A 25,670-nucleotide genomic window follows, 5' to 3' on the forward strand; every position below is an offset into this window, starting at 1 on the left:
CAGCATGAGGAGCATCCACAGTGGGGAACTGAGCTAAGAGGGTCTGCAAATGCCAGAGTCAAATGGCATGTGCTGAGTGGGTGTGTGCGTGTATTAATGAAAGGACTTTCCTTAAATTTTTACTCACTGAACACACTCCTGAAACTGTGATGTGACTAAGACACACAAGCTTTCTCATACGCACACACACACACACATGCGCGCACACACACACACACACACACACACACACACACACATCCGCGCACACACACCCCCTAGTGTGAAGAAACTAGTGTGTGCAGAGAACAGAACCTAAAGATAGCCTCAGTGTTAGTGCTGCTATTTTTGAATTTACATCGCTATTTTCTCTGGTTTGGTTTGTGGCGTTTCATGTATAAAACAGTTACAGACAGAAACCACATGGATGAGAAGGTGCAGTGACAAAACCATAAAACCTTAAAATCCCTAATTTATTCATTTATATGTTTTATCCCCCCTCTGTCTGTCTCTCTCTTTTTCTCCCTTTCTTTCTTTCTTTCTTTGCTTCCTCTATTTTGCTACCTCTTTATTTCCTCCCTCCCCCCTCTGTCTCTCTCTTTTTCTCCCTTTCTTTCTTTCTTTGCTTCCTCTATTTTGCTACCTCTTTATTTCCTCCCTCCCCCCTCTGTCTCTCTCTTTTTCTCCCTTTCTTTCTTTCTTTCTTTCTTTCTTTCTTTCTTTCTTTCTTTCTTTTACTTTTTCTTTACTTTGTCTCTCTTTCTTTATTTCATTCATCTATCTTTCTCTCCTCCATTTATCTCTCTCTTCCTCATTTCTCTCCTGCTAATCTTTCTTTCTTTCTTTCATATCTCTCTCTCTCTCTCTCTCTCTCTCTCTCTCTCTCTCTCTCTCTCTCTCTCTCTCTGTCTCTCTGTCTCTCTTTCTCTCTCTCTCTCTCTCTCTCTCTCTCTCTCTCTCTCTCTCTCTCTCTCTCTCTCTCTCTCTCTCTCTCTCGGTCTCTCTCTCTCTCTCTCTCTCTCTCTCTGTGTGTGTTTGCTCTTTAGCCCTGATGAATAATTGATCTGCTGGTGTCTTAATCATTCATACACCATCTGTCACATTGTACTGTGTGTGTGTGAACTGGGTGGAGATAGTAATTAATTACAGAAATGCACTGTGGGTAATGGTCAGTAGTGTAGAGGTGTGGCCAGAGCTGGTTTAAAAAGTTACATTGGTTGAAATAGGAGGGTCTCCATGCATCATTTTGGAGATATAACAGTTCACACAATGATACCAACCTGGAAGTGGGAAGGTACCCAGAGAGAACCCATACACAGAGAGACACACGTACGATCCTCTGGACCCAGCATGGATGGCTGTGACATCGCTGGGGATGAAAGTCAGCTTTATTGTCATTTCATATCACAGATGTGTTGAGAGAAGGACAAAATGTATGTTTTCCAGAATGTGGTACAGCATTTAACACAGAACAGCAGCAAACACACAATAAATACTGTAAATACACACTAATATTATACAGTAACTACACTATACGGCCATTGAACATGGGACAATAGAGAAAGTAGACCAGCTGTTGTTCCAGAACTACAATAAACTACCTTAATAACTCAATAACTTAATAACGGACAGTGTCCAGATTAAAGTGACTGTGCATATAAAGTAAGTGAGGTTAAAGTTTTACTGTAAAGTGGCAGAATGAATAAAAAGATGGTTCTTCCAGGCTTTCTGGTAAAAGGAATGGTTCGATTTAGACCCATGAGTTCAATATAGAACCATTTCATGCTTAAATGGTTCTCTGCATGGTGAAATGGTTCTTCAGATTGATGGAGAAGGAGTTGTATGTGAGCTCAGGCCCAGAGAAGGTGGCAGCATTTCTGGTTCTTGTTTATATTCTGTTTCTTCTTTATGTTTTAGAGTTTTAACTTGCATTTGTGGAGGCAACGTTAGTAACTCGACAGTGTACAGATTAATTGGGGATATAAAGTAAGTGAGGTTAAAGTGACTGAGTGATGAAAAGGAGTAAAAAGATGGTTTTTCAAGGGTTTTTGGTAAAAGGAATGGTTCGATTTAGACCCATGAGTTCCATATAGAACCATTTCATGCTTAAATGGTTCTCTGCATGGTGGAATGTATGTAATGTTATATATGTAGCACCAAAAAAGGTTCTTCTATCGTATACATGCTTGATATCTTAACAGATAACATTGTGGGATTGCATTTTCTCTGAAGGAGCAAAAAAAAGGCTAAAAACTTTTTTTAAAAGTTAATTCATTTCTGTATTTCTGAATCTTTCCCTTCATGAGTGATTCTATATCCATTCCAAATTTGTGTTGTGTTCTTATTCCTTTCTCAGGTCTTAATTAAAACCTCTGACACCTCAGTGACACCCCAGATGTGACTGTAATGCACGCTGCATGGTGCTCTGTGTGTTATAGCTAATTGGTTCCATTTGCACGTCTTCCAAAAATAGCTTTACTGAATCACTAACAGGAATCTGTGCTTTATCATCGAAGGTCTAGATCAGGGGTGAGGAACAGAGGGCTGGAGTCCAGCACAGTTTGGTGATTTCGCTGCTCTAACTTTCCAACTAAACCTCCAAACTGTGAGTAATCAGGTGCTCCAGGACCGTAGTCCCCCAAGCTTTGTAACATTGGGGCTGAGACAGGTTGCAAGCGTGAAGTGACTTTATTAGGGGTGTTCTGATATTCATTGCTGTAGCAGGCATGGGTCAACAAACAGGCAGGCAGGCAAAGATGCAGATCCATAATGGCTGTATGTAGTTAAATATATATATATATACACACACAGCAGATAAACAGCTGGCAGTGAGATTTAGCCAGGCTAAAATACAGCCTGAACTCAGGGGCATTAATTTAACACACTGAAACCACTAAGACCCCTAAGGAGCTCAATCAGAGAACCCTGTATAAATAGATTTCTCTATTTATACATTTCTGTTCATTTTTTCTGTTCAACTCTGTACACCTGTTTTTTTTATGTAGATTTTTTGTTTGTAGCTCATTTTGACCACTACATTTTCATGTATTTAGGTTGGATAGCTCATCTGGTTTAAACACTTTAGAACTGTATTGAAATAATTGTGTTTGCATTAATTTACCAGACTTTTCATACAGCTCACCTCTCAGTCTGTTGCAGTTAACTCTGAGTACACTTAAGCTGCGGCTTCATCTCTGGATGAGTAAGCAAGATGGAAACGTAGATAAAAATGTTGTATGTGAGCTTGAGAGAGAGTAACTAATGTTATCTAACTGTTAGCCAGTGAACTGTGGACTGGCGATTGTTTTGGTCAGTTTTCTTAGTTGAGATGGTTTTGAATGTTAAACTTTAATATTAGTGTTTCTACTTTTCCAAACACAGAAGCCATTCAACACTTTTATCATATAATTTCCCTTTTTTGTTGGCTGTTTTCTCAAAACTGCAGTACATAGGTGTTTTGATTCTTGTGGTCAGGAAAGTAGCAGCACATTCACACTTTGGCATCCTCAGTCATTTTCCCCCTAGTTTGTGTGCTGACCTGCATCCTCTATAAGACTCTTCACCGCGATAGGCTCGTGGGGACATTTGCATTTTATAATGAGTAGCCTCACAGAGTCTCACTCTGGCTTTAGTGGGCTTTCACTCCTGTTGAACTGAGTCTATTCAGCTGCAGTTGTTCAATAAACCTCACTCTGACTGTTGTTAATGGCCTTTTTCTCACAATCTTCATTATACTGAACCTCCACAGAGCTTTATTGGAGCACTATGAATGTTTTGTTTCAGCCCCTGCGGCGGTCGCTGTAGCATCACCCTTCAATTAGAGACACAGTCATATGCAAATTATGTTGTGTTGTATGCAAATTAGCATAGCGGTGAGATCAGACCTTTGAGAGATGTACTACAGGTCACTCGCATATTCTTTAGGTCACTGTCCTTAGCTGACTTGTACATAATACAGCTCCGGGTTCTCTGTGGGGTCAGTTTGGGGTCAGCTCAGCACACATTCTTCACAGGCTGGACATTTCAGGTGCTGCTCTGGTCATAAATGTCCCAGCTGTTTTTGTTCACCTTTATTTAACCTGTCATCAAAATACACTTTTCATAAAACCAGGATGTACACGGGAATTTCTGTTTTCAAATTTATTTTGAGATAATTGTGCTTGATTTAAGAAATATGCTTGAAACAAGCCACATTAAGCAAATATAGTGAGAATTTATTTATTTAAAACATGTTAAAAGTGTTAAAATAAGTTAAATATTCTTATAATAAGCTTAAAACAATCTCAACATGAGAAATATTAGACATGTCCTCTAGATTTAAGATCATTTTACTTGCCAAAAGAGCATTTGTTGCAGTATGGCACTCACTGTCCATACGAGGAAAAATATATATAAGCATTTGTTTAGATGTCAGATTCATTCCTAAATGTAAAAAAAGGGTCTCTTGTCCAGTGAAATGATCTTAAATCTAGTCGATATATCTAATATTTCACGCTGTGCACTTATTATATGATTTATCTGCTTATTTCCAAAAGATTTTTATTAGTTTTAGGAACGTTTTACTAATTAAAATGCTCGCTCTATACTGGAAGATCATTTTGATCAAAATTATTCGCCAACATCGTGAGATCATTTTACTTGATAACATTTCCTAAAGCAAGTAAAAACTGTCAATAAAGAAGTTAAGCAAACTTAAATTAAACTTACAACAATCTCAACAGGAGAAATATTAGATTTATTGACTTTATTTCATATCATTTTACATGACAAGGCACCATTTGTTTGCAGTGTAAATGTATTCCAAACACTAAAGTATATTAAATATGTTTTAAAAAGTGCTGCCATGTTCAAATGTATACATATATTTTCTTTACTGGTCTAACAGACAGCAAGCCTGTTGATAGCGTGGCAACGGCTATGTTAGCTCCCCAGCCCACTGCTGCCAACCGCACCAGGTCCCCCACAGTATTACTATAGGCCTTGAGGACTTACTGTAACACAAGCCACAGCAGAGAAACTCCAGAGTTGTGTGTGTGAGCTGTTGTTGTTGAAGTTGACGAAGTGATGAATCTCTGATGAATCTAATCAATAAGCAACACCTGCATTGCAAGAATAGGTATCTCTTAATTCTAGTCTGTCTATCTACTATTTCTCACTATATTATTTTATACTTATTATTTAGCATATTTTCAGACATTTTTTACCTGTTTTAAGTCATTTTATTGTGTTTCTAACACATTTCTTATACAAGCTAAATTATCTGCCTGTATAGTGAGAGAATTTACTTAATAAAATCACTTAAAACAAGTAAAAATCTTTGGGAAAAAAGTTAAATAGTCTCAAAGTCTTACAACAAACTCAACAGGAGAAATTTTACACTTATTGACCAGATTTAGGATAATTTTACTTGACAAGATACCGTTTTTTTGTTGTTGTTGTTTTTTTGGGTTTTTTTTTTTGCAGTGTCATGATTTTTCTTACTCTCGGCAATAGAGAAGTATACTATACAGTCTCATCACTGTCAGTGAAGAGCTGGCGGCTAAAGTCTTGTGTGTGTGTGTCTCTGCAGGATTCTAGCTACTGCAGGAACTCATATGAACATCCCAGTGGACCTTCGGACGCTGAGGGCCGTGCGTGTGCTGAGACCGCTGAAGCTGGTGTCCGGAATCCCCAGTATGTTTCTAATTAAACACGAAGTTTCAGCAACAGTGTGGTTTGGAGCTGTTGGGCCTCAGGACCCTGTCTCATTAACCAGCAAACATCAAGCTTAATTATTTCAGGTTTTACCAGGATACATCATTATTGTACTTATAATGCTCCAGGGCCAGTTACATTTGGCACTTCCAATCAAAAACAACTCCTTTCTGACCAATCAGGGATGGCCTTCTGTTGCGTCAGTAACATTAAGGTTGATCAAAGTTGCATTTGTTAGTTTTGTGAGGCTGAATCGTGGTCAGGAACCCTGTCCAAGTTGAGCATGGTTTATGATATAGACCTTTTATGTATTATCACATGTATTTACTTATACATCATCATTGTACATCAACAGTATCTCATATTTAATCATTTTTAGTTTTCTACATGTTTTTAGCACAAAAGATGTCATTTACATTGTGATAAAATCTCTTTACATTAACTTACTTTAAAAATAATCAACTTTTTTGCCTTTTCCAGTTGTGACTTTGGAGATACTTGTTTTTCTTAGGACAGTGAAGATATTTATATATGCATTACCAGTCAAAGGTTTCTCATTCACCCTCTCAATGTTTTTTCTTTATTTTTATTATTTTCTACATTGTAGATTCATATTGAAGACATCAAAAATATGAAGGAGCTCATATATAATTTTTAGTAAAGAAAAAATATATATAGAATATGTAAATAATAAAAATAAAGACAAAATATTGAATGAATTGAATGAAAAGGTGTGTCCAAACTTTGACTTTTTCTGGTTCCATCAACTTCCATTAAAAGTAAAGTAGGTTTTGTCCTTCTCCTGTAAAGTTAGTAAGATATGAGTTATATATATTATACAATTTAGTTTAGGAATATAAGTGTGTGTGTGTGTGTGTGTGTGTGTGTGTGTGTGTGTGTGTGTGTGTGTGTGTTTGTGTGTTTTAGGTCTGCAGATAGTATTGAAGTCCATCATGAAGGCCATGGTGCCTCTGCTGCAGATTGGCCTGTTGCTGTTCTTTGCCATCCTCATGTTCGCCATCATCGGCCTGGAGTTCTACAGTGGCCGTCTGCACAGAACCTGCTTACCAGAACCAGACATACGAGGTAATACACACACACTCATACACATGCACACCATCATAATCAACTGTCACTTGAAGTTGACTGTGATGGTCCTCCTGATGGCCCTTGCTGTGGGTTTTGGCACGACTGAAGAAGCCACGTGGTGGCTGGTCTTCTACTTTTCTCTTAATTTCTTTATACTGTTACTCGAAAACTCAGTTCCATGAATCTATGTTGAGCCTCTCCCTCTCAGTTTATTGAGGTCAGTGTCAAACGTTTTGAGATTCTGTTATTATTGTGCTGCATTTTCTGACCACTAGGATCCTGCTAGGCCTCCAGTATTTGCAAGTAGAGAAACTACTTTGGGAGATGCAAGTCAGACACCACATGACCAGTTCCCTCACTCACAGTCCGGACACTGGCCTTGGCTTTGGAATCCGCCTCTTTTGGCTCAGTAGTTTCTGTCCCTTTGCCAGGCCTGGAAAGCTCCCCTTTTTGTTTGGCAACGAGTTGTTGAATTTCTTTGAGAAAAAGAAAGCGAAAAAACTGGAAAGTTGTCTGAGTTCCTACCAGTTTTCTGCATCTGGGTGGCTACACTGGAGGTCTTTATGTGCCAGCCTGACAGCTGGTACCTGACCTAAGAGCTAAAAGCACCAGATGTTTGCTGCCCTGTGGGTTAGATTGTGGATAGAAGAAGAACTATTGATCTTATAACTGGGAAAGCTGATTCCTGTGGGCTTTAAGCTGTCCAGTACGATTTGGAACTGTGGTGAGAACCATAAAAAAGAGGGAATGGGGTGTAGTGTAAAAGTGTGAATGGGTGTAGTGTAAAGGTGGAAATGGGTGTAGTGTAAAGGTGGAAATGGGTGTAGTGTAAAGGTGGAAATGGGTGTAGTGTAAAGGTGGAAATGGGTGTAGTGTAAAGGTGGAAATGGGTGTAGTGTAAAGGTGGAAATGGGTGTAGTGTAAAGGTGGGAATGGGTGTAGTGTAAAAGTGTGAATGGGTGCGGTGTAAAAGTGGAAATGGGTGTAGTGGAAATGGGTGTGGTGTAGTGTAAAAGTGGAAATGGGTGTGGTGTGGTGTAAAAGTGGAAATGGGTGGGGTGCAGTGTAAAAGTGGAAATGGGTGGGGTGCAGTGTAAAAGTGGAAATGGGTGTAGTGGAAATGGGTGTGGTGTGGTGTAAAAGTGGAAATGGGTGTGGTGCGGTGTAAAAGTGGAAATGGGTGGGGCGCGGTGTAAAAGTGGAAATGGGTGTGGTGTGGTGTAAAAGTGGAAATGGGTGGGGTGTGGTGTAAAAGTGGAAATGGGTGTGGTGTGGTGTAAAAGTGGAAATGGGTGGGGTGCAGTGTAAAAGTGGGAATGGGTGGGGTGCAGTGTAAAAGTGGAAATGGGTGTAGTGGAAATGGGTGTGGTGTGGTGTAAAAGTGGAAATGGGTGTGGTGCGGTGTAAAAGTGGAAATGGGTGGGGTGCAGTGTAAAAGTGGGAATGGGTGGGGTGCAGTGTAAAAGTGGAAATGGGTGTAGTGGAAATGGGTGTGGTGTGGTGTAAAAGTGGAAATGGGTGTGGTGCGGTGTAAAAGTGGAAATGGGTGGGGTGTAGAGCAAAAGTGGAAATGGGTGTAGGGAAGTGACAGTGGATTTAAAAAGGTCCCGGCAGACCTTTTAAAACTATTCCTGGGGAAAAAGCGTAAGCATCCTATGTTGGTGGATAGAGATGCTTGTGGTAAAAACCATAGAGCTGTACAGGGCAGCAGAACTGGAAAGATCATTATAAAAGGGGTCACTAAAGTGCATTGCTCCAACCCATCAAACTGCAGCTGCATCGCCTGCCGTGGGCAAAGCTGCAAGTGGCTGAGAAAAAGATAAAGGAAATGGTAAAGGCAGGAGTCATTGAACCATCTAGCAGGGCCTGGGCCACACCAGTCGTGCTAGTATGCCAGAAAAATGGCGAATGGCGTTTTTGCGTGGACTACAGACGACTGAACGCTGTTGGTGGCTGTACCCAAAGAATGGTGTGGTGTGCCTGGACTATGTGTTGGTGCATGCTCCAGAGTTTGATGAAGCACTGATATGCTTGGGGGAAGTGTTTGAGGCAATCCAAACAGCAAAGCTGAAACTTCACCCTAAAAAGTGCAGCCTGTTGTAACGTAAGGTGGCATTCCTGGGACATGTAATCACAGCGGAAGGGGTGGCCACCGATCCAGCCAAGGTGGAGGCTATACAGCAGTGGCCAACACCGGCCAACATTGAACAGCTAAGGAGCTTCCTGGGGTTGGCATTGTACTACAGACAGTTTGTCCATGACTTCGCTAACCAGGCAGCACCCCTGCATCAGCTATCAGAAAAAGGGGCTGAGTTCAGGTGGAGGGAAGGGCAGGAAATAACGTTTCAGTGGCTTCGTGCTGCTCTTGTCTCCGCACCTGTGCTGGTCCTACCGCAAGCTGGTTGCCCGTTCATTTTGGACACTGAAATCCTCACTAAGAGGGGCTTGGAGGAGTTGTCTTAGGCTGTCCCATGCTCTCAGTGCTGAGCCTAGAGTGGCTTTGTCCTCTTCGGCAATCATCTGGTATACACCATAGACTGAATAAGATGCTGGTCTGTTCAGCACCCATCAGCTCAAGTGGGGTCTACATCAAACCTGCCCCTTTTCAAACAATGCTATTGTCTGTTAATGTGCTAGAGTTTGTAGCAGGGTTGTGTCCAGGATTCTTGAGCTCATGTTTGAAGAGAACTGATGTCCATATTGCTCTCATCTCCAGGAGTCCTGCTCCTGACTGAGTGGTACCAACACCCTCTTTCCCCTCATTCTGAAGTTTATGGTCTCAACATATTGGAATCCCCAGGGATGGTTTAATGTTCCTTAGGGATATCTACAACAACCTGGTCCAGGTTGGTGTAGAAGGGTTCCTTTTCTTCTTCTAAGCCCAATGTGGGTGCATATGCACTCAGCGGTGACCATCAGGTTGTGGCATAAAATAACATATAAAGAGATGTCATCTTCCACACAGACAGGATTGATGTCTTTGCTGTTGTCACCTTTGTTGCTGACATCTCTCTATATCACTGCTTCTCAGTGTAGGTGGTAGGTTTAGTCTGGCACCTCTGCTAAGACCTTTCTACTATGGAACATCCCTAAAACTCCAGGAAGTGTAACTCTCTGCTTCCCCGATGATTGCAGGCCTCCCCATCTTGACAGGGCACCAAACCATGAGAGGAGCCCGAGTCTACTAACCCTTATTTACCTTGCTGCTCCACTTAATGACTCCACACAAACTCTTGCACCTGCTGTCTTAATCACACAGAAGCAGGATTTGTGTTTGGTAGCCCAGATCTGTTCCAGTTCAACATGACAGAGTTTGTAAGGAGTGTTTAATTAGACCATTCAGACTAGTGACATGATTTATTAGCTGTGATGCACATTACGTGCACTCTGATTGGCTTTCTAATGTTCATGGGTTACTATTCCTCTCAGTTCCTATCAGTATAGATCACAGTGATAGTTATAAACACAAATATACTTAAGTCAGGTCTATTTTTATTTGTTTATTTATTTTCCACATAGTTTAAGTCAGATTTTATGGAATTATATGTCTTGCTAAGGAAACACTGCAATTTACCTTCTGGATAAATGTCTGTCTGTCTGTCTGTCTGTCTGTCTGTCTGTCTGTCTGTCAGCATTGGTAATATTACTTCAGTTATGAAAGGCAGACTTGCTCTCTGGTGTCAGCACTGCAGTTGGACTGTGCTGTAATACAGTAGTAATACGTAAAGCTGGTTGTCCAGGCAATGTGTTATATTGCAGTGATGTTGCTCTAATGAAGTCTCTGACTGTTATGGAATCTCATTTCTACCAGGTAGAGGAGAATGTTTATATATATATATATATATATATATATATATATATATATTTTTCTTCTAGTGATTCTAGCAGCACTGTCTCAAAGTGTAGACTTATTCATTTTGATTTCGTATGACAAAATAATGTCCTTTCCCCAAACTTTTGATTTATGTCTTAGCAATGACCTATTTTCCTGATGTATTTGCTTAGTATGTTGAAACAATAACAAATTTCAAGAAAAAAAATCATTATTCCAGGACAAGCCCAGCGAGTCATTATCGAGACATAAGTAATACAATTCTAAGACCATGTTTTGACATACGGCTGATTTTCATTTCTCCTGCACCTGGTAAGAGTGGCCATTATGCACTGCCCTCTTGCCTTTCGTGCATCTTTATCTCTCCTGGAGATCCCCCAACAGCTGGGTAGCCCACTGTGACAGCTTTGGAAAGAGTCAGATGCTCACAGAGCAGGCTGTTTACAAATGTTTAATAAGAGCAAATCCAGAATCGTGGTATAAAAACAGGCAAAGGTCAATAAATGGTCAAATGGGACCATAAAGGCTAGACTAAATCAGAACAGGAGAACACGGGCAGTAGGTCAAAAATACAGAGTCAAAAGGGCTCAGGCTGCGGTCGTGAATGAGATGGGAACCCAGAAATAAAGGCTTAGTAATGCACTGATACTATACTTTGCAAAGAAGCCAATGGCTCAAACATGCATGAACAGTCACTACAACAAGTGTCAACAATCACTAATCAGGTGAATAAGAGCAGAGGAGAGGTGGGTGTTTGAGAGGTTGTGGTCAAGTGATCCCCCAGAGGATTCTGGGAGTTGGAGTCCTGAGAGGAGTGAGGAGTATTAGTCTCTGCTAAGCTGGCGTGACACCCACCTGATTAGTCTGAGTGACCAGCTGCATTACAGATGTTTTTACTGGCTGTTGGTGTTAGTTTTTGGTCAGCATTGATATTGTATTACAAGCTTGAACTTGAAATATATATTAATATAAATTTAAAATATAGTTTAAATTTGCAGTGTCACGCATTTGCACAGGATGATGTAATCAGCATGCTACTTAACAAAACATCTTTGGTTTAAAAGTGTTGCTACAAAGATCAACAGTTTCAGCTTTTAAAAGCTCTGCAGCTGTGAATGAGTTCCTGAGTATACATAAGAAAAGTTTAAAATATAAATAAATATGTAAATCAATCAATCCTTCAACCTTTATTTAAACTCGGAATACACTGAGGAATACATTGACCCTCATCTACAGCGTAGCCGAGTAATACAGGAATCAGGGATTGAGAAGTTGTACAGTGAAAAAAAAAAAAATCAAATGCTATAATTAAATAATAAAATGGGCTAAACCGATGGGTAAACGCAGAGATCTAATTCCTCTGTGTGCAAATACAGTAGGCTAATGGTTCTGAATTGTAATTCTAAATCAAGTAAAACCTGAGTTAAATAATCTTAAATTAAGTTTATAATCTCAACAGGACAAACATATTAGATTTCCTGACTAGATTTAAGATGGTCAGGATACCTGACAAGATCCCTTTTTTGCAGTGTAGGAATGCTCGTACACTTGAGTGAGGATGCAAGACAACCTATAGATGATTGTGTTTGACCATCGATGGTCTGCACTATTTCTCACTCCACCCATATGTCCTTATTTGGTTTGCTTGGTAGATGGAAGATGGGTAACTACAGTCGGCGAAGGTACTCAGGTACAGGTTCACTTGACAGTGAAAATGATGACAAAATGAGCGCTCATAGATTTATAACTGTACCAAACCACACTGCCTGGTGGAAAAAAGCCTTGTGTTTTATGCAAGATGTTGGACTCACCTCTTATATTTAGTTTTATCTTTTTTATTTGAGTGTTTTATTTCAATTCATCTTGCCCACCACGCTCACACTTTTCATCTTGTTTCCATTCTTTCAGGACAATGAAGACGGATTTTTTAATGTAATGCTCATGTGTGACTGTTTGTGTGTCCTGTAGAGAATGAGACGGTTGCTGTGTGGGAGGCGGAGTTTCCCTGTGGTTTCAGACAATGTCCACATAAGTACAACTGCACTGGCGACTGGGAAGGCCCCAATGATGGAATCACACAGTTCGACAACATTCTCTTCGCCGTGTTGACCGTCTTTCAGTGCATCACCATGGAGGGCTGGACCACTGTGCTTTATAATGTAAGTGATGTTTACAACATCTCTCGGCCATGCTTTCGATTCTATGGAGGATCTGATCGGCTTCAGGCACTGAAAGGTTTCGGAGAGTCGAATAGCCATATCCTGTCCTCTTGTGTGCTGCAGACAGTTGGGGCATTTGGGGGAGTTCATTTAACAAGGGGCCACGCTGACCACAGCAAGATCATCACTGACTGATTGTTGGTGCTGTTCAGTGTCCCCTTGTTCGCTGAATACTGAATGTACCTGTTAGAGTTCTACACCAAGAGAATATTAAAGCTAGTCTGGGGCCACACATACACAGATGTGCTCTACAGTGTGTCAGGCTCTCAGCCTGTAAGGGATGGACACATATACAGACTTGAAAATACAAGGCTGGCAAGGTGTACCTTGATGGCCATAGATAGACAGATGAAGTGGAGGCTTGATTTTACTTTTAGACTTGGCAGGTGGAGTATTGGAGGCTGGAATGGTGGGGCTGATGAAGAGGCTGGGCAGACGGGTTGAGGCACAAATGCAGGACTGGAAGTGTTTTGGCAGGATGGAGTGCAGGGGCTTGGAGGCAGGGTGGACAGAGGCTGGGTGAGCAGCAGTGCAGAGGGGGGTTCGCAAAATCTTAGTTAGCAAATGTTAGGGCTGAAAGATTTGGAGAAAATACCTTTAAATATTTTTTTATGAATTGAGACTGGCCTGATACGTTGGCTGACAGTCATGGCTGACAGTCCATGACTGAAGTGCCCTTGAGCAAGGCACCTAACCCCCAATTGCTCCCCAGGTGCCATGGATAGGGCTGCCCACCGCTCCGGGCAAGTGTGCTTTTACAATTTTACATTGGGCAAAAACAGTGACAAATGGTTGTAAATCCTCATTCTAATTTCTAATTGTTCTGGCCAAGAAGACCAGAACATCCACCTTTATTGGCTTGAGGCTCAACCCCTGAGTGCCAAGCCAGTAAGCTGTGGCTGTGATTTCACAACACATGGAAGTTTGGTTGTCTCTGATTGGTCTAACTCTACAGGCATCTCAGTAGCTCTTATTCAATTTCAATTGAATTGTTATATACTGTTACAAGTTACATCATAACAACAGCAGGACCTTTTATGTTTCTATGTAGAATCCATAACACATTCTCCATCAAGAACCATTTCACCATGCAAAAAAACATTTTAGCATGCCAAGTGGTCTTTTTTTTTTTTTTTTTTTTTAAAGAACCTTAAAGAAGAATCTTTTTAGTGTAGGCTAAAATACACAAAATGCAGATTTTGAAAATTGTACTTAAATTGTGCACTCAAATCTTAAATTGTGATTTCAGTATAAAACAATGAATCTTTCAGCCCTAGCAGAGGTGCAGAAGCAGAGGCTAGGTGGGCGTAGGCTGATTGGACAGATGAACAGAGGCTGGGCAGGCAGATTGTGGAATAATGGGCAGAGACTGGGTAAGTACAGGTAGAGACAGGCAGGTTGAGGCATGGAGGTGGGACTGCCAGTGGCTAAATGAGTCATGGAGATGGGATGGGCAGAAACTGAGAGGCTGTGTTAAATGAAGAAGCCACACCTCCCATCTATGAAACTGCCCATAGTCCCAATCAGCAGTGCTAAAACAATGCTGTTAAGGATGGGTGCCCTGCCTACACATACACTCACTTAGGGCTCTGGAATCGAGGGTCCTTTCTAGTGCACCACTTATGACCTGATTATCAAGTGTCTCCATTGATCTGTCAGCGAGCCTAATTTATTTATATAGTATCTCCCTTATTATGATCTTTTGAGGAGATTAAACATTGTGGAGGGGGTTAAACTAACCCATTTCAGTTTGAACACTGCAGGAGAAGCTGTCTGAAAGTACCTTTTGTAGTTCCATTAAGAACAGTTCGTTGTTCTCAGTATGGTTCATTATTTGGCAAATGAAATCACTTTGACTATGTTTCTAAGCATATGTGAGTAGGGAGTGTCCGTGGTGGTGTTATAAAATCACCCTGAATCTCTTGAGCTTGTGCTCTAATTCTCTATATCCCAGCTCTCAGCTATTTAGGGATACAACTGTTGGCAAGTAACTTGGCAAGGTTTTGCTGGAGTTTTTCTTCCTATCATGTTTTGTAGCTTTCTTATATTCTGCTGTACTACTGTTTATATTTCAGCTAATTAAAAAAAATCTCATGAGTGTTTAATTGTAGTTCATACTATGACTAAGGCACTGAACAAGATTAAGGAAAAATGCAATCTCTTTTTTTTTTTTGCAGGCCAATGATGCCTTGGGTCCCTCATGGAACTGGCTGTACTTCATTCCACTCATTATAATCGGATCCTTCTTTGTGCTGAACCTGGTATTGGGAGTCTTGTCTGGGTAAGTTTTGAATGTGACTTTGTTTTTCTAGATGAGTGTTGGGTCTGTGCAAATGTTGGATCTGGACAAGTGTCATATCTGAGTAAGGATCTGGGCAAGTGTTTCTTGTGGCTCTAGGTGAATGTTGGATTTGGGCAAGAACTAGTCTTGGGTGAATATTGGTTCTGGGCAAGTATTGGCTCTGGGCGAGTGTTGGTTCTGAACCAGTGTAGGTTCTGAGTGATCAATATAATTGCAAAGCTGTTTGTTTTAAATCTGGTACTGGGAGTCCAATCCTGGTGAGTGTCTGGGAAAGTAAAACTTAGTTTCTTGGAAGGGGTTTATTCTTTGTGAATGTCTATTGTGAGACAGTGTTGGATCTTGGCAAGTGTCTGCAGGTAAGCATCTGTTGTGGATGTAGTGTCATTTATGGGTGTGTATCAGTTCCTGGCAAGTGTCTGTTCCTGGTGTCATTTTTGGGTAAGTGTCTCATTGTCCCCGAGTGTATGAGTGTCTGATCTGGATGTATGCTTTGTCAGTTGGATTCTGTAGTGGGAGAGGGTTAGATTCTGTGGACGAGTTTCATTTTGGGCAAGTTTCATCTCTGAGTGAGTTTTGGATCTAGATAAGTATCTGGATGAGTGTCTAATCTGGACGAATCTCTGTTCTGGACAAGTATTGAATCTGAATGAGTATCAGACCTTGTTTTGCATTTGTTTTGGGTGAGAATAAGATCTAGGTGAGTTACAGATTTGAGGTGGTTTTGAGGGTCTCTCTGATGGACCTGTGATTTCAAAATCCTCCACTATGCCCAGGTTTTATTTTTGTATCTATGTTGGTACATGTGCATCAATCAGATGTCACATTATGACCACCTCCTTGTTTCTATGCTTAGTGTTCATTTTATCAGCTCCACTAGTGCTGGTACAAGTGGATCAGACACAGCAGTGCTGCTGAAGTTTTTAAACACCTCAGTGTCGCTGCTGGACTGAGAATAGTCCACCAACCAAAAATATCCAGCCAACAGCGTCCTGTGGGCAGCGTCCTGTGGGCAGCAGCGTCCTGTGGGCAGCAGCGTCCTGTGGGCAGCGTCCTGTGGGCAGCGTCCTGTGGGCAGCGTCCTGTGACCACTGATGAAGGACTAGAGGATGACCAACACAAACTGTGCAGCAGCAGATGAGCTGTCGTCTCTGACTTTACATCTACAGGGTGGATCGACAAGGTAGGGAGTGTCTAATAGAGCGGACAGTGAGTGGACACAGTGTTTAAAAACTACAGCAGCAATGCTGTGTCTGATCCACTCGTACCAGCACAACACACACTAACACACCACCACCACCACATCAGTGTCACTGCAGTGCTGAGAATGACCCACCACCTCCTGACCTTTTGAAGAACAGGGTAACAGAGTATCAGAGAAACAGATGGACTACAGTCTGTAACTGTAGAACTACAGAGTGCAGCAATACAGTAAGTGGAGCTGATAAAGTGGACAATCAGTGTAGAAACAAGGAGGTGGTCATGATGTTATGCCTGATGTTTTGTCTTTGTGTGCAGGGAGTTTGCAAAGGAGAGAGAACGTGTGGAAAATCGACGGGCGTTCATGAAGCTGCGGCGGCAGCAGCAGATCGAGCGCGAGCTGAACGGGTATAGAGCCTGGATCGACAGGGCAGGTGCTGCTCTTCCTCACACACTACAGCAGTCCAGATAGTTTTTCAGAGGAACAAGTTCCTAGTTATGGGTTCCTAAACATTTGTTTCTATGCATAGTTGGCATTAAAGGATTGTATGTCTAAATATGTCTAATATAATGAAGCAGTGTAGTTTATTGATGGCTGAGCTGTCTGAAAGACTGAGCTGGTTGATGGGAATCAATCTTCAGTTAATTCTCCATTGTGTATCTGTGAGTCTGAAGGCTGTTTCCTCACTGTATTCTCAGAGGAGGTGATGCTGGCAGAGGAGAATAAAAACTCTGGCCCGTCTGCCCTGGATGGTGAGTCTACAGCTGCTTCGTCTTTTGTCCTGATTCAAAATTCAAATAAAACTCTTCTGTCATGTTCTGTAGGGCAGCTCAATTTTGTGATTTTTAGATTTTTAGAATTTTCCAATATAACACCTTATAAATTCCCATCTCTATGTCTTGTTTCCCATTATGAAGCTCAATCCCCACCACCACCCCATCTGTTCCCTGTTCCTCCCATCTGTTCCCAAGTCTCATGTCAGTCCTATCACAGTTATTAGTTAAGTATAATCAAAGTTTATTTATTTAGTACTTTTTAATAACAGGTATTATCACAAAGCAGCTTTACAGAAGAATCCGGGTCTGAGCCCCCATGAGTGTTGCCAGTGGTAACAGTGGCAAGGAAAAACTCCCTCAGAGCAGGAGAAAGAAACCTTGAGAAGAACCAGGACTCAAAAAGGGAACCCATCCTCCTGTGGTCAACACCGGTTAGGAAACAGCGTTAGAATAAAATATTAGAAAACAAAACAGGGAAAAACAGGCAGAGCAAAGGTGAATTGGATAGTTTGAGTTTATGCAGCAGCAGCAGCAGCAGCAGGAGGGTCAGTTCATGCAAGTGAGGTTTATACAGCATGAAGCTCCTTGGTGTTCAAAGTGGTGCAGATCAGCCAACAGAGATGGAGCTCTGGTGACTCTAGCATCTCTGTTGGCTCCCATACAGCAACCCAGGCAGACATCACTCAAATAGAGAGAGAGAAAGAGAGAGATTGATTAAAAGAACAGGTCCGTTTATGGAGAGATATTAGTGAGTAAATAGTGCAGCAACTGATATCAGTAAAATTCACGGGCAGACAGAAAAGTTTTGAGTCTAGTTTTAAATGTAGAGATTGTGTCCTGGTCAGGTCGGGAGATGATGCCACAGTAGTCGTAGGGAAAAGGTCGATCACCTGCTTTGGATTTAGTAATTCTAGGAACCATCAGCGGGCCGGTATCTTGTCAGGGGGCCGGTGTCTTGTCAGGGGGCCGGTGTCTTCACAGGGGGCCGGTGTCTTCACAGGGGGCCGGTGTCTTCACAGGGGGCCGGTGTCTTGTCAGGGGGCCGGTGTCTTGTCTGCGGGCCGGTGTCTTGTCTGCGGGCCGGTGTCTTGTCAGGGGGCCGGTGTTTTGTCAGGGGGCCGGTGTCTTGTCAGGGGGCCGGTGTCTTGTCAGGGGGCCGGTGTCTTGTCTGCGGGCCGGTGTCTTGTCTGCGGGCCGGTGTTTTGTCAGGGGGCCGGTGTCTTGTCAGGGGGCCGGTGTCTTGTCTGCGGGCCGGTGTCTTGTCAGGGGGCCGGTGTCTTGTCAGGGGGCCGGTGTCTTGTCAGGGGGCCGGTGTCTTGTCTGCGGGCCGGTGTCTTGTCTGCGGGCCGGTGTCTTGTCTGCGGGCCGGTGTTTTGTCAGGGGGCCGGTGTTTTGTCAGGGGGCCGGTGTTTTGTCAGGGGGCCGGTGTCTTGTCAGGGGGCCGGTGTCTTGTCTGCGGGCCGGTGTCTTGTCAGGGGGCCGGTGTCTTGTCAGGGGGCCGGTGTCTTGTCTGCGGGCCGGTGTCTTGTCTGCGGGCCGGTGTCTTGTCAGGGGGCCGGTGTCTTGTCAGGGGGCCGGTGTCTTGACAGGGGGCCGGTGTCTTGTCAGGGGGCCGGTGTCTTGTCAGGGGGCCGGTGTCTTGACAGGGGGCCGGTGTCTTGACAGGGGGCCGGTGTCTTGTCTGCGGGCCGGTGTCTTGTCAGGGGGCCGGTGTCTTGTCAGGGGGCCGGTGTCTTGTCTGCGGGCCGGTGTTTTGTCAGGGGGCCGGTGTTTTGTCAGGGGGCCGGTGTCTTGTCAGGGGGCCGGTGTCTTGTCAGGGGGCCGGTGTTTTTTCAGGGGGCCGGTGTTTTTTCAGGGGGCCGGTGTCTTGTCAGGGGGCCGGTGTCTTGTCTGCGGGCCGGTGTCTTGTCAGGGGGCCGGTGTCTTGTCTGCGGGCCGGTGTTTTGTCTGCGGGCCGGTGTCTTGTCTGCGGGCCGGTGTCTTGTCTGCGGGCCGGTGTCTTGTCAGGGGGCCGGTGTCTTGTCAGGGGGCCGGTGTCTTGTCAGGGGGCCGGTGTTTTGTCAGGGGGCCGGTGTCTTGTCTGCGGGCCGGTGTCTTGTCTGCGGGCCGGTGTCTTGTCAGGGGGCCGGTGTCTTGTCAGGGGGCCGATGTTTTGTCAGGGGGCCGGTGTCTTGTCTGCGGGCCGGTGTTTTGTCTGCGGGCCGGTGTTTTGTCAGGGGGCCGGTGTTTTGTCAGGGGGCCGGTGTCTTGTCTGCGGGCCGGTGTCTTGTCTGCGGGCCGGTGTCTTGTCTGCGGGCCGGTGTCTTGTCAGGGGGCCGGTGTCTTGTCTGCGGGCCGGTGTCTTGTCTGCGGGCCGGTGTTTTGTCAGGGGGCCGGTGTCTTGTCAGGGGGCCGGTGTCTTGTCAGGGGGCCGGTGTCTTGTCTGCGGGCCGGTGTCTTGTCTGCGGGCCGGTGTCTTGTCTGCGGGCCGGTGTCTTGTCAGGGGGCCGGTGTCTTGTCTGCGGGCCGGTGTCTTGTCTGCGGGCCGGTGTTTTGTCAGGGGGCCGGTGTCTTGTCAGGGGGCCGGTGTCTTGTCAGGGGGCCGGTGTCTTGTCAGGGGGCCGGTGTTTTTTCAGGGGGCCGGTGTTTTTTCAGGGGGCCGGTGTCTTGTCAGGGGGCCGGTGTCTTGTCTGCGGGCCGGTGTCTTGTCAGGGGGCCGGTGTCTTGTCTGCGGGCCGGTGTTTTGTCTGCGGGCCGGTGTCTTGTCAGGGGGCCGGTGTCTTGTCAGGGGGCCGGTGTCTTGTCAGGGGGCCGGTGTCTTGTCTGCGGGCCGGTGTCTTGTCAGGGGGCCGGTGTCTTGTCAGGGGGCCGGTGTTTTGTCAGGGGGCCGGTGTCTTGTCTGCGGGCCGGTGTCTTGTCTGCGGGCCGGTGTCTTGTCAGGGGGCCGGTGTCTTGTCAGGGGGCCGGTGTTTTGTCAGGGGGCCGGTGTTTTGTCAGGGGGCCGGTGTCTTGTCTGCGGGCCGGTGTTTTGTCTGCGGGCCGGTGTCTTGTCTGCGGGCCGGTGTTTTGTCAGGGGGCCGGTGTCTTGTCTGCGGGCCGGTGTCTTGTCTGCGGGCCGGTGTCTTGTCAGGGGGCCGGTGTCTTGTCTGCGGGCCGGTGTCTTGTCTGCGGGCCGGTGTCTTGTCTGCGGGCCGGTGTTTTTTTTCAGGGGGCCGGTGTCTTGTCAGGGGGCCGGTGTCTTGTCTGCGGGCCGGTGTCTTGTCAGGGGGCCGGTGTCTTGTCAGGGGGCCGGTGTCTTGTCTGCGGGCCGGTGTCTTGTCTGCGGGCCGGTGTTTTGTCAGGGGGCCGGTGTCTTGTCTGCGGGCCGGTGTCTTGTCAGGGGGCCGGTGTCTTGACAGGGGGCCGGTGTCTTGACAGGGGGCCGGTGTCTTGTCTGCGGGCCGGTGTTTTGTCAGGGGGCCGGTGTCTTGTCTGCGGGCCGGTGTCTTGTCTGCGGGCCGGTGTCTTGTCAGGGGGCCGGTGTCTTGTCAGGGGGCCGGTGTCTTGACAGGGGGCCGGTGTCTTGACAGGGGGCCGGTGTCTTGTCAGGGGGCCGGTGTCTTGTCTGCGGGCCGGTGTTTTGTCAGGGGGCCGGTGTCTTGTCTGCGGGCCGGTGTCTTGTCTGCGGGCCGGTGTCTTGTCAGGGGGCCGGTGTTTTGTCAGGGGGCCGGTGTCTTGTCTGCGGGCCGGTGTTTTGTCTGCGGGCCGGTGTCTTGTCTGCGGGCCGGTGTTTTGTCAGGGGGCCGGTGTCTTGTCTGCGGGCCGGTGTCTTGTCAGGGGGCCGGTGTCTTGTCTGCGGGCCGGTGTCTTGTCTGCGGGCCGGTGTTTTTTTTCAGGGGGCCGGTGTCTTGTCTGCGGGCCGGTGTCTTGTCTGTGGGCCGGTGTCTTGTCAGGGGGCCGGTGTCTTGTCAGGGGGCTGGTGTCTTGTCTGCGGGCCGGTGTTTAGTGTGGGTTTGTTAAGAGAAGGATCTTAAACTGTACATGAAATTTGACGGGTAGCCACTGTAATGATGACAGGATTGGGGATGTAAGCTCAATTTTTTTTGTACTTGTACTCTAGCAGCTGCATTCTGGACCAGTTGGAGCTTATTTATTAAAGTGTTGGAGCATCCAGCTGAAATGGTGGGGGGTCCGGACTTCCAGTTCCAGACAGAAGCCACCCAGAGCTCCAGCCCTGGTTTTCAGAGTTCTCTCCCCTCCCTCAACCAGTCTTTCTCATAGCACCATCATGTTGATGGCGCATGGAACTCGCAAAATATGGCATGGAGCTGTTCAGCATTGTACCCCAGTACATGTTGGGGATTGCATCAATATTCTTTTTTACTAGTCGACTAGTCATTCAAAAAAGTAGTCACCTAGTTGTCATTACCACATGAAATAAAACACACGGGACAACAACTTATAAGCTATTGGGTCAGTTTATTCTCTGTCAGGATTTCAAAGATTTGATGTAGTGAGAGGAATTTAGCTAGCAGTCACAAAATAATAACAGCCAACTGAAACAAAGAAACAAAGAAAACAATTTGGCAAAATAACAATAATGTACAGTACAAATAATAAGGTAGTGGCTGTTGTAAAGATAAGCACAGCATTAAAACCACACCAGTTTCGTTTTGTACAAAATCATCATACATCACTTTTATTTACATCCTCTCTTTTCTCAGAAAAATCACTGCTCACTTTGTGTGTGAAACACCAAAACACACGTAGCTTCTCTCACTCACAGTAACTATATGAACAGAAATAGGAATATTCACCACCATTACTGACAATAGTACTAATAGTAGTCCTATTACATCAAACTACCAATAAACTGATCATAACACTCTATTGAGCAGCTGCCTTATAGCTTTCAACAGCACCGACCTGCTCAACTGCTGAGAATCTCCACGCACAAAGGTTTCTGTCTTGTGCTTTAAAGCTAGAAATATTGGACATCCTATCATTAAACATCTAAAATAGCCAATGACTTGAACCAGTGAAGTCTATTTTAGTGTTTACAGGAGTGCAATTCACAGCTAGCACACTGCAGCTCTAACCAGCTTCTTCTGCTTCCTTTGAATGTGTTCGCTCTGTCTGTGCTCTGAGAAACTGCACCCCCGTGAGGTCTTATAGGCACAAGAACCTATTTATGCTTTTAGATTAATCAGCTGGCTACATGAGTGATCCAGACGTCTGTGAAAAGTGTCTTGTTAGAAGCTTGCTGATAGGCTCTGGTTCAGCAGATGGCCCAGTAAAGTGTGAGATGTTCGTTGCAGAACAGTCTTTTGTTGTATATCAGTAATCCTCAGTCTCAGGCACTCAGCACACAGAAGTACGCAGACTGTCTGATGTAAACCGCATGCTAAAATCATCTGAGAGCTGTAATGATTTTTAGTATTTCCACACTAATAAAGTGCAACCCTGTAAATAAATGTCATTCCACAGAAACGTCCACTGTTCTGTCTCTCCATAGGAGTCACTGGTGTTACTGATCCTCACTGGTGCTCCACATAATAAAGGAAACACCAGAGACGTTTTTAATGAACAGTGCAATTTGCTAAGTAACTGCTACAGAGCATCAAACCACACGCTGTCAGTCATTGAACATCCACTAAAATGTGGACTTTAATCCACCTGTATTTTTCCACAGTGACCTCAGAATAAAGTCGGTCACACCAGTGACGTCAGCTAGAAGCTTCATATGAGATCATGAGCTGAGTGAGAAGATCTCTGAGAACTGAGAGACGCAGTGGACTCACCATGAGCTTTTCTCCATAGATCCTCAGAAAACAGGTCAAAGGAGGTCGAGCGACGTCATCGGTGTGACTTTTATTTCAAAATAAGAATTTTTTGTTATGCGGTGACACCAGTGACACGACTCCTGGGGACCACAACTTTCATTACATATTTTATAATATTTATTTGGTTTTCTTTGTCCTTTAATTTATATATTTTAGAGTCGTGTAGGAATTATTGTAGTTAAAATAGCAGAAAAATAAATAATAATTTTTTTTTTACTTTTTTACAAAATATGGCACTCAGCCTTCACACACGAGTGTGAGGACGAGCTCTTCTGTGGTGCTTGGAATTTTATATGGTTGATTTAAAAGCCAATATTGCTAAATTGAGGCTGGAGAAGGTCTAATTGTTAAACATATTGCTTTATTTTAAAATATAAATGAATTGTAACCCTAACATGTTTTTCATGTTAGTGTATGTTTCTGTAGATTGACCCAGATACAGAATGTAATGATGTGCAAATGATTAAGTATATTTTATTATTGATATGAACTTGTACCCGATTATTTTGTATTTTTTTAATGTGCAAAATTGATTTACATTTATTTTGCACAGTATCCCAACTTTTTTTTTAGAAATGTGGTGTTTCTTTTTTGCGTTTAGCTGAAAAGCTCTTTCTTTTCTGTCCTCCTGCCTGGTCAGCACAGGTTTGGCCCCTGCTGTATCTCATGAACCGTCCTCAGCTCTGTCCACTGCTGCCCACTGCACAGACTAGTGAATCTAATAGTCTAAGCAGGCCTTAGTGCACACAAGGTTAAAGTGTTATACAGGGAAAATGAACATTTTCTTCATTTCATCTTTTAATTTAAATCATTTCTACATGACCTCTCTTCGTCCCCTACATTTAAACAGACTGTTATGTTACCGAGTCTTTAGGAGTGAAATATGTAAATGCGCTCTGCTCTGATTGGCTGTCTTGTATTGGGCTTTGTTCAAAAATCCGTCCAGGAAGAAACACTCCTTATAACTTCAGCATGAACGGGTGGTGCTAAACTGTTTTATACCCAATAGGTGAACATATTTAAAGTATATGTGTTTAAATGTATCAAATGTTTGCACATATTTTTGAATATTTAAAGTTTGGAAAAGTTTACCTTATTATTTAAATATAAATTGATAACGTTCAATGTGTAGACTGTTACAAACACATTTTGTTTGTTATTCAGTGTTTTATTTCAGAATTCATGTCTCTCTAATAACAGCATATGCAGCAACGATGTAATGATTGTTAGTCATTGTTACAGAAGGACACCTGATGTAATTACACCTGTGTATCAACTTCAGTTGTTATATGAGTGGTAATTAAAGAATGGCAGTTAATGCGATGTGATTAGGTTACTTTGTTACAACAGTTATTCCACAATAATTATGTAAATCATGAATGTAATATATTAAAGACTTCCGATCTGTAGTGTATCAAAAAGAATATATTAAAGCTGAAGTTAATGTACATGTGTAGTTACACAGGCTGTACTGCCGTAATCCACCTGTAACACGGCTTAAAGGATGAGGAGTTAGTGTTACATATGTTATTGATGTGTAACTACACAGGTATTAGACACTTAATATAAAGTGAGACCAAAGATTTGTCCATATCTATTTACATAATCTCTTATCATACCTGCGTGAGATTCGCGCTCTACCTCAGAAATGTGATGACTTGTGGATATTAAATGAATTGTAACCTAACTCGGTGTTCTACAGCTTTCATGGTGATTTCTGCTTCTTCTACAGCTCTGTTCGTCATTCTGGACACACCTAGCATCTCTTAATTTTCATGTACAGCTCCAATCTGATTGTCTGAAACCTATGACGTTGCAGAGGACAAGCCGATTCAAATCAGTTTATGCATTTATCTGCAACCACCTTTGTTTTATACTGTTGACTCCAAATGTTTTAAGGCTAGTGTAAGTGTAACCGGTATTGGGATGAAGGGAAATGATCAAATGTTCTGTGTTTAGCCCTCCGGCCTGCTGCGGTTGTAGAGCACCGACTCATAGTCTACTGTTTTATTCCACTGTTCAGTGCTGAAGAGAGCCACCACCATAAAAAGGCGAGGCGTGGACACTATCAGACGTGGTCCAGAGGAGCAGTACGGAGACATCGCTTCTGTTGGTAAGATTATTGCACATACCTGCATGTTGTGGCAAGTGAAAACATCTTAGATCTAGTCAGTACGTCTTATAGTCTCATTTTGAGATTGTTGAGTGAATATTCTAGGATTATTCTGCCTATTTCTGGATGTTTTACTAGTTTTAATCAGAGGTCGACGAAGTGCACAAACCATGTACCTGAGTTAAAGTAGAGACCCCCAAGGTAAAATATTCCTCCAGTAAAAGTAGAAGTTCCTCCCTTTAGACCTCCACTTGAGTAAAAGTACTAAAGTATTTACCTTCAAATGTACTTAAGTATAAAGTAAAAGTACTAAAATTCTGGCTCTGATGTCCTGTTATCATTTTTATAACCAGACTGGCTTCATGAACTCATTTCAGGTGAAAGTCCTCCAGCGTCTCTCTTGGTAAACCAGTCTTTTAATAGAACGTCATTAATTAGTGACGCTGAGGTCTATTAAAATGATCAGAAGCACAAAACACTGAAGGTAAACAGTTTCCATCAGGGAGAACCGAGTGGCTCTGAAATCACTTTTTACACACAAGCAAAGTTTCAGTTTCAGATTTATTTACAACTTAGTTCCAAGTTTAAGTTGAATAAAAACTGGCTTTAAACTCAGGATCACAGATGAGCTCCTTTACTATGTTGATCTGTAGGCGTCTGCTCATAA

At 43.7% G+C, this 25,670-nt stretch overlaps 1 protein-coding gene across 6 annotated transcripts in view; it reads left to right on the forward strand.

The window, feature by feature from the left end:
- The window catches only part of LOC108411859 (voltage-dependent R-type calcium channel subunit alpha-1E), a 296,188-nt gene that overhangs the window by 183,128 nt on the left and 87,390 nt on the right, over nt 1-25,670 (forward strand). For all 6 annotated transcript variants that reach the window (XM_037535798.1, XM_037535799.1, XM_037535797.1 and 3 more), the window contains 7 exons: nt 5,549-5,652; nt 6,601-6,759; nt 12,563-12,753; nt 14,991-15,094; nt 16,631-16,746; nt 17,012-17,065; nt 24,914-25,003. In XM_037535798.1, the coding sequence (XP_037391695.1) occupies nt 5,549-5,652; nt 6,601-6,759; nt 12,563-12,753; nt 14,991-15,094; nt 16,631-16,746; nt 17,012-17,065; nt 24,914-25,003 (818 nt within the window). The remainder of the gene's footprint in view (nt 1-5,548; nt 5,653-6,600; nt 6,760-12,562; nt 12,754-14,990; nt 15,095-16,630; nt 16,747-17,011; nt 17,066-24,913; nt 25,004-25,670) is intronic.

The sequence above is a fragment of the Pygocentrus nattereri genome, chromosome 28 (assembly GCF_015220715.1).
Source record: "Pygocentrus nattereri isolate fPygNat1 chromosome 28, fPygNat1.pri, whole genome shotgun sequence".
NCBI lineage: Eukaryota > Metazoa > Chordata > Actinopteri > Characiformes > Serrasalmidae > Pygocentrus > Pygocentrus nattereri.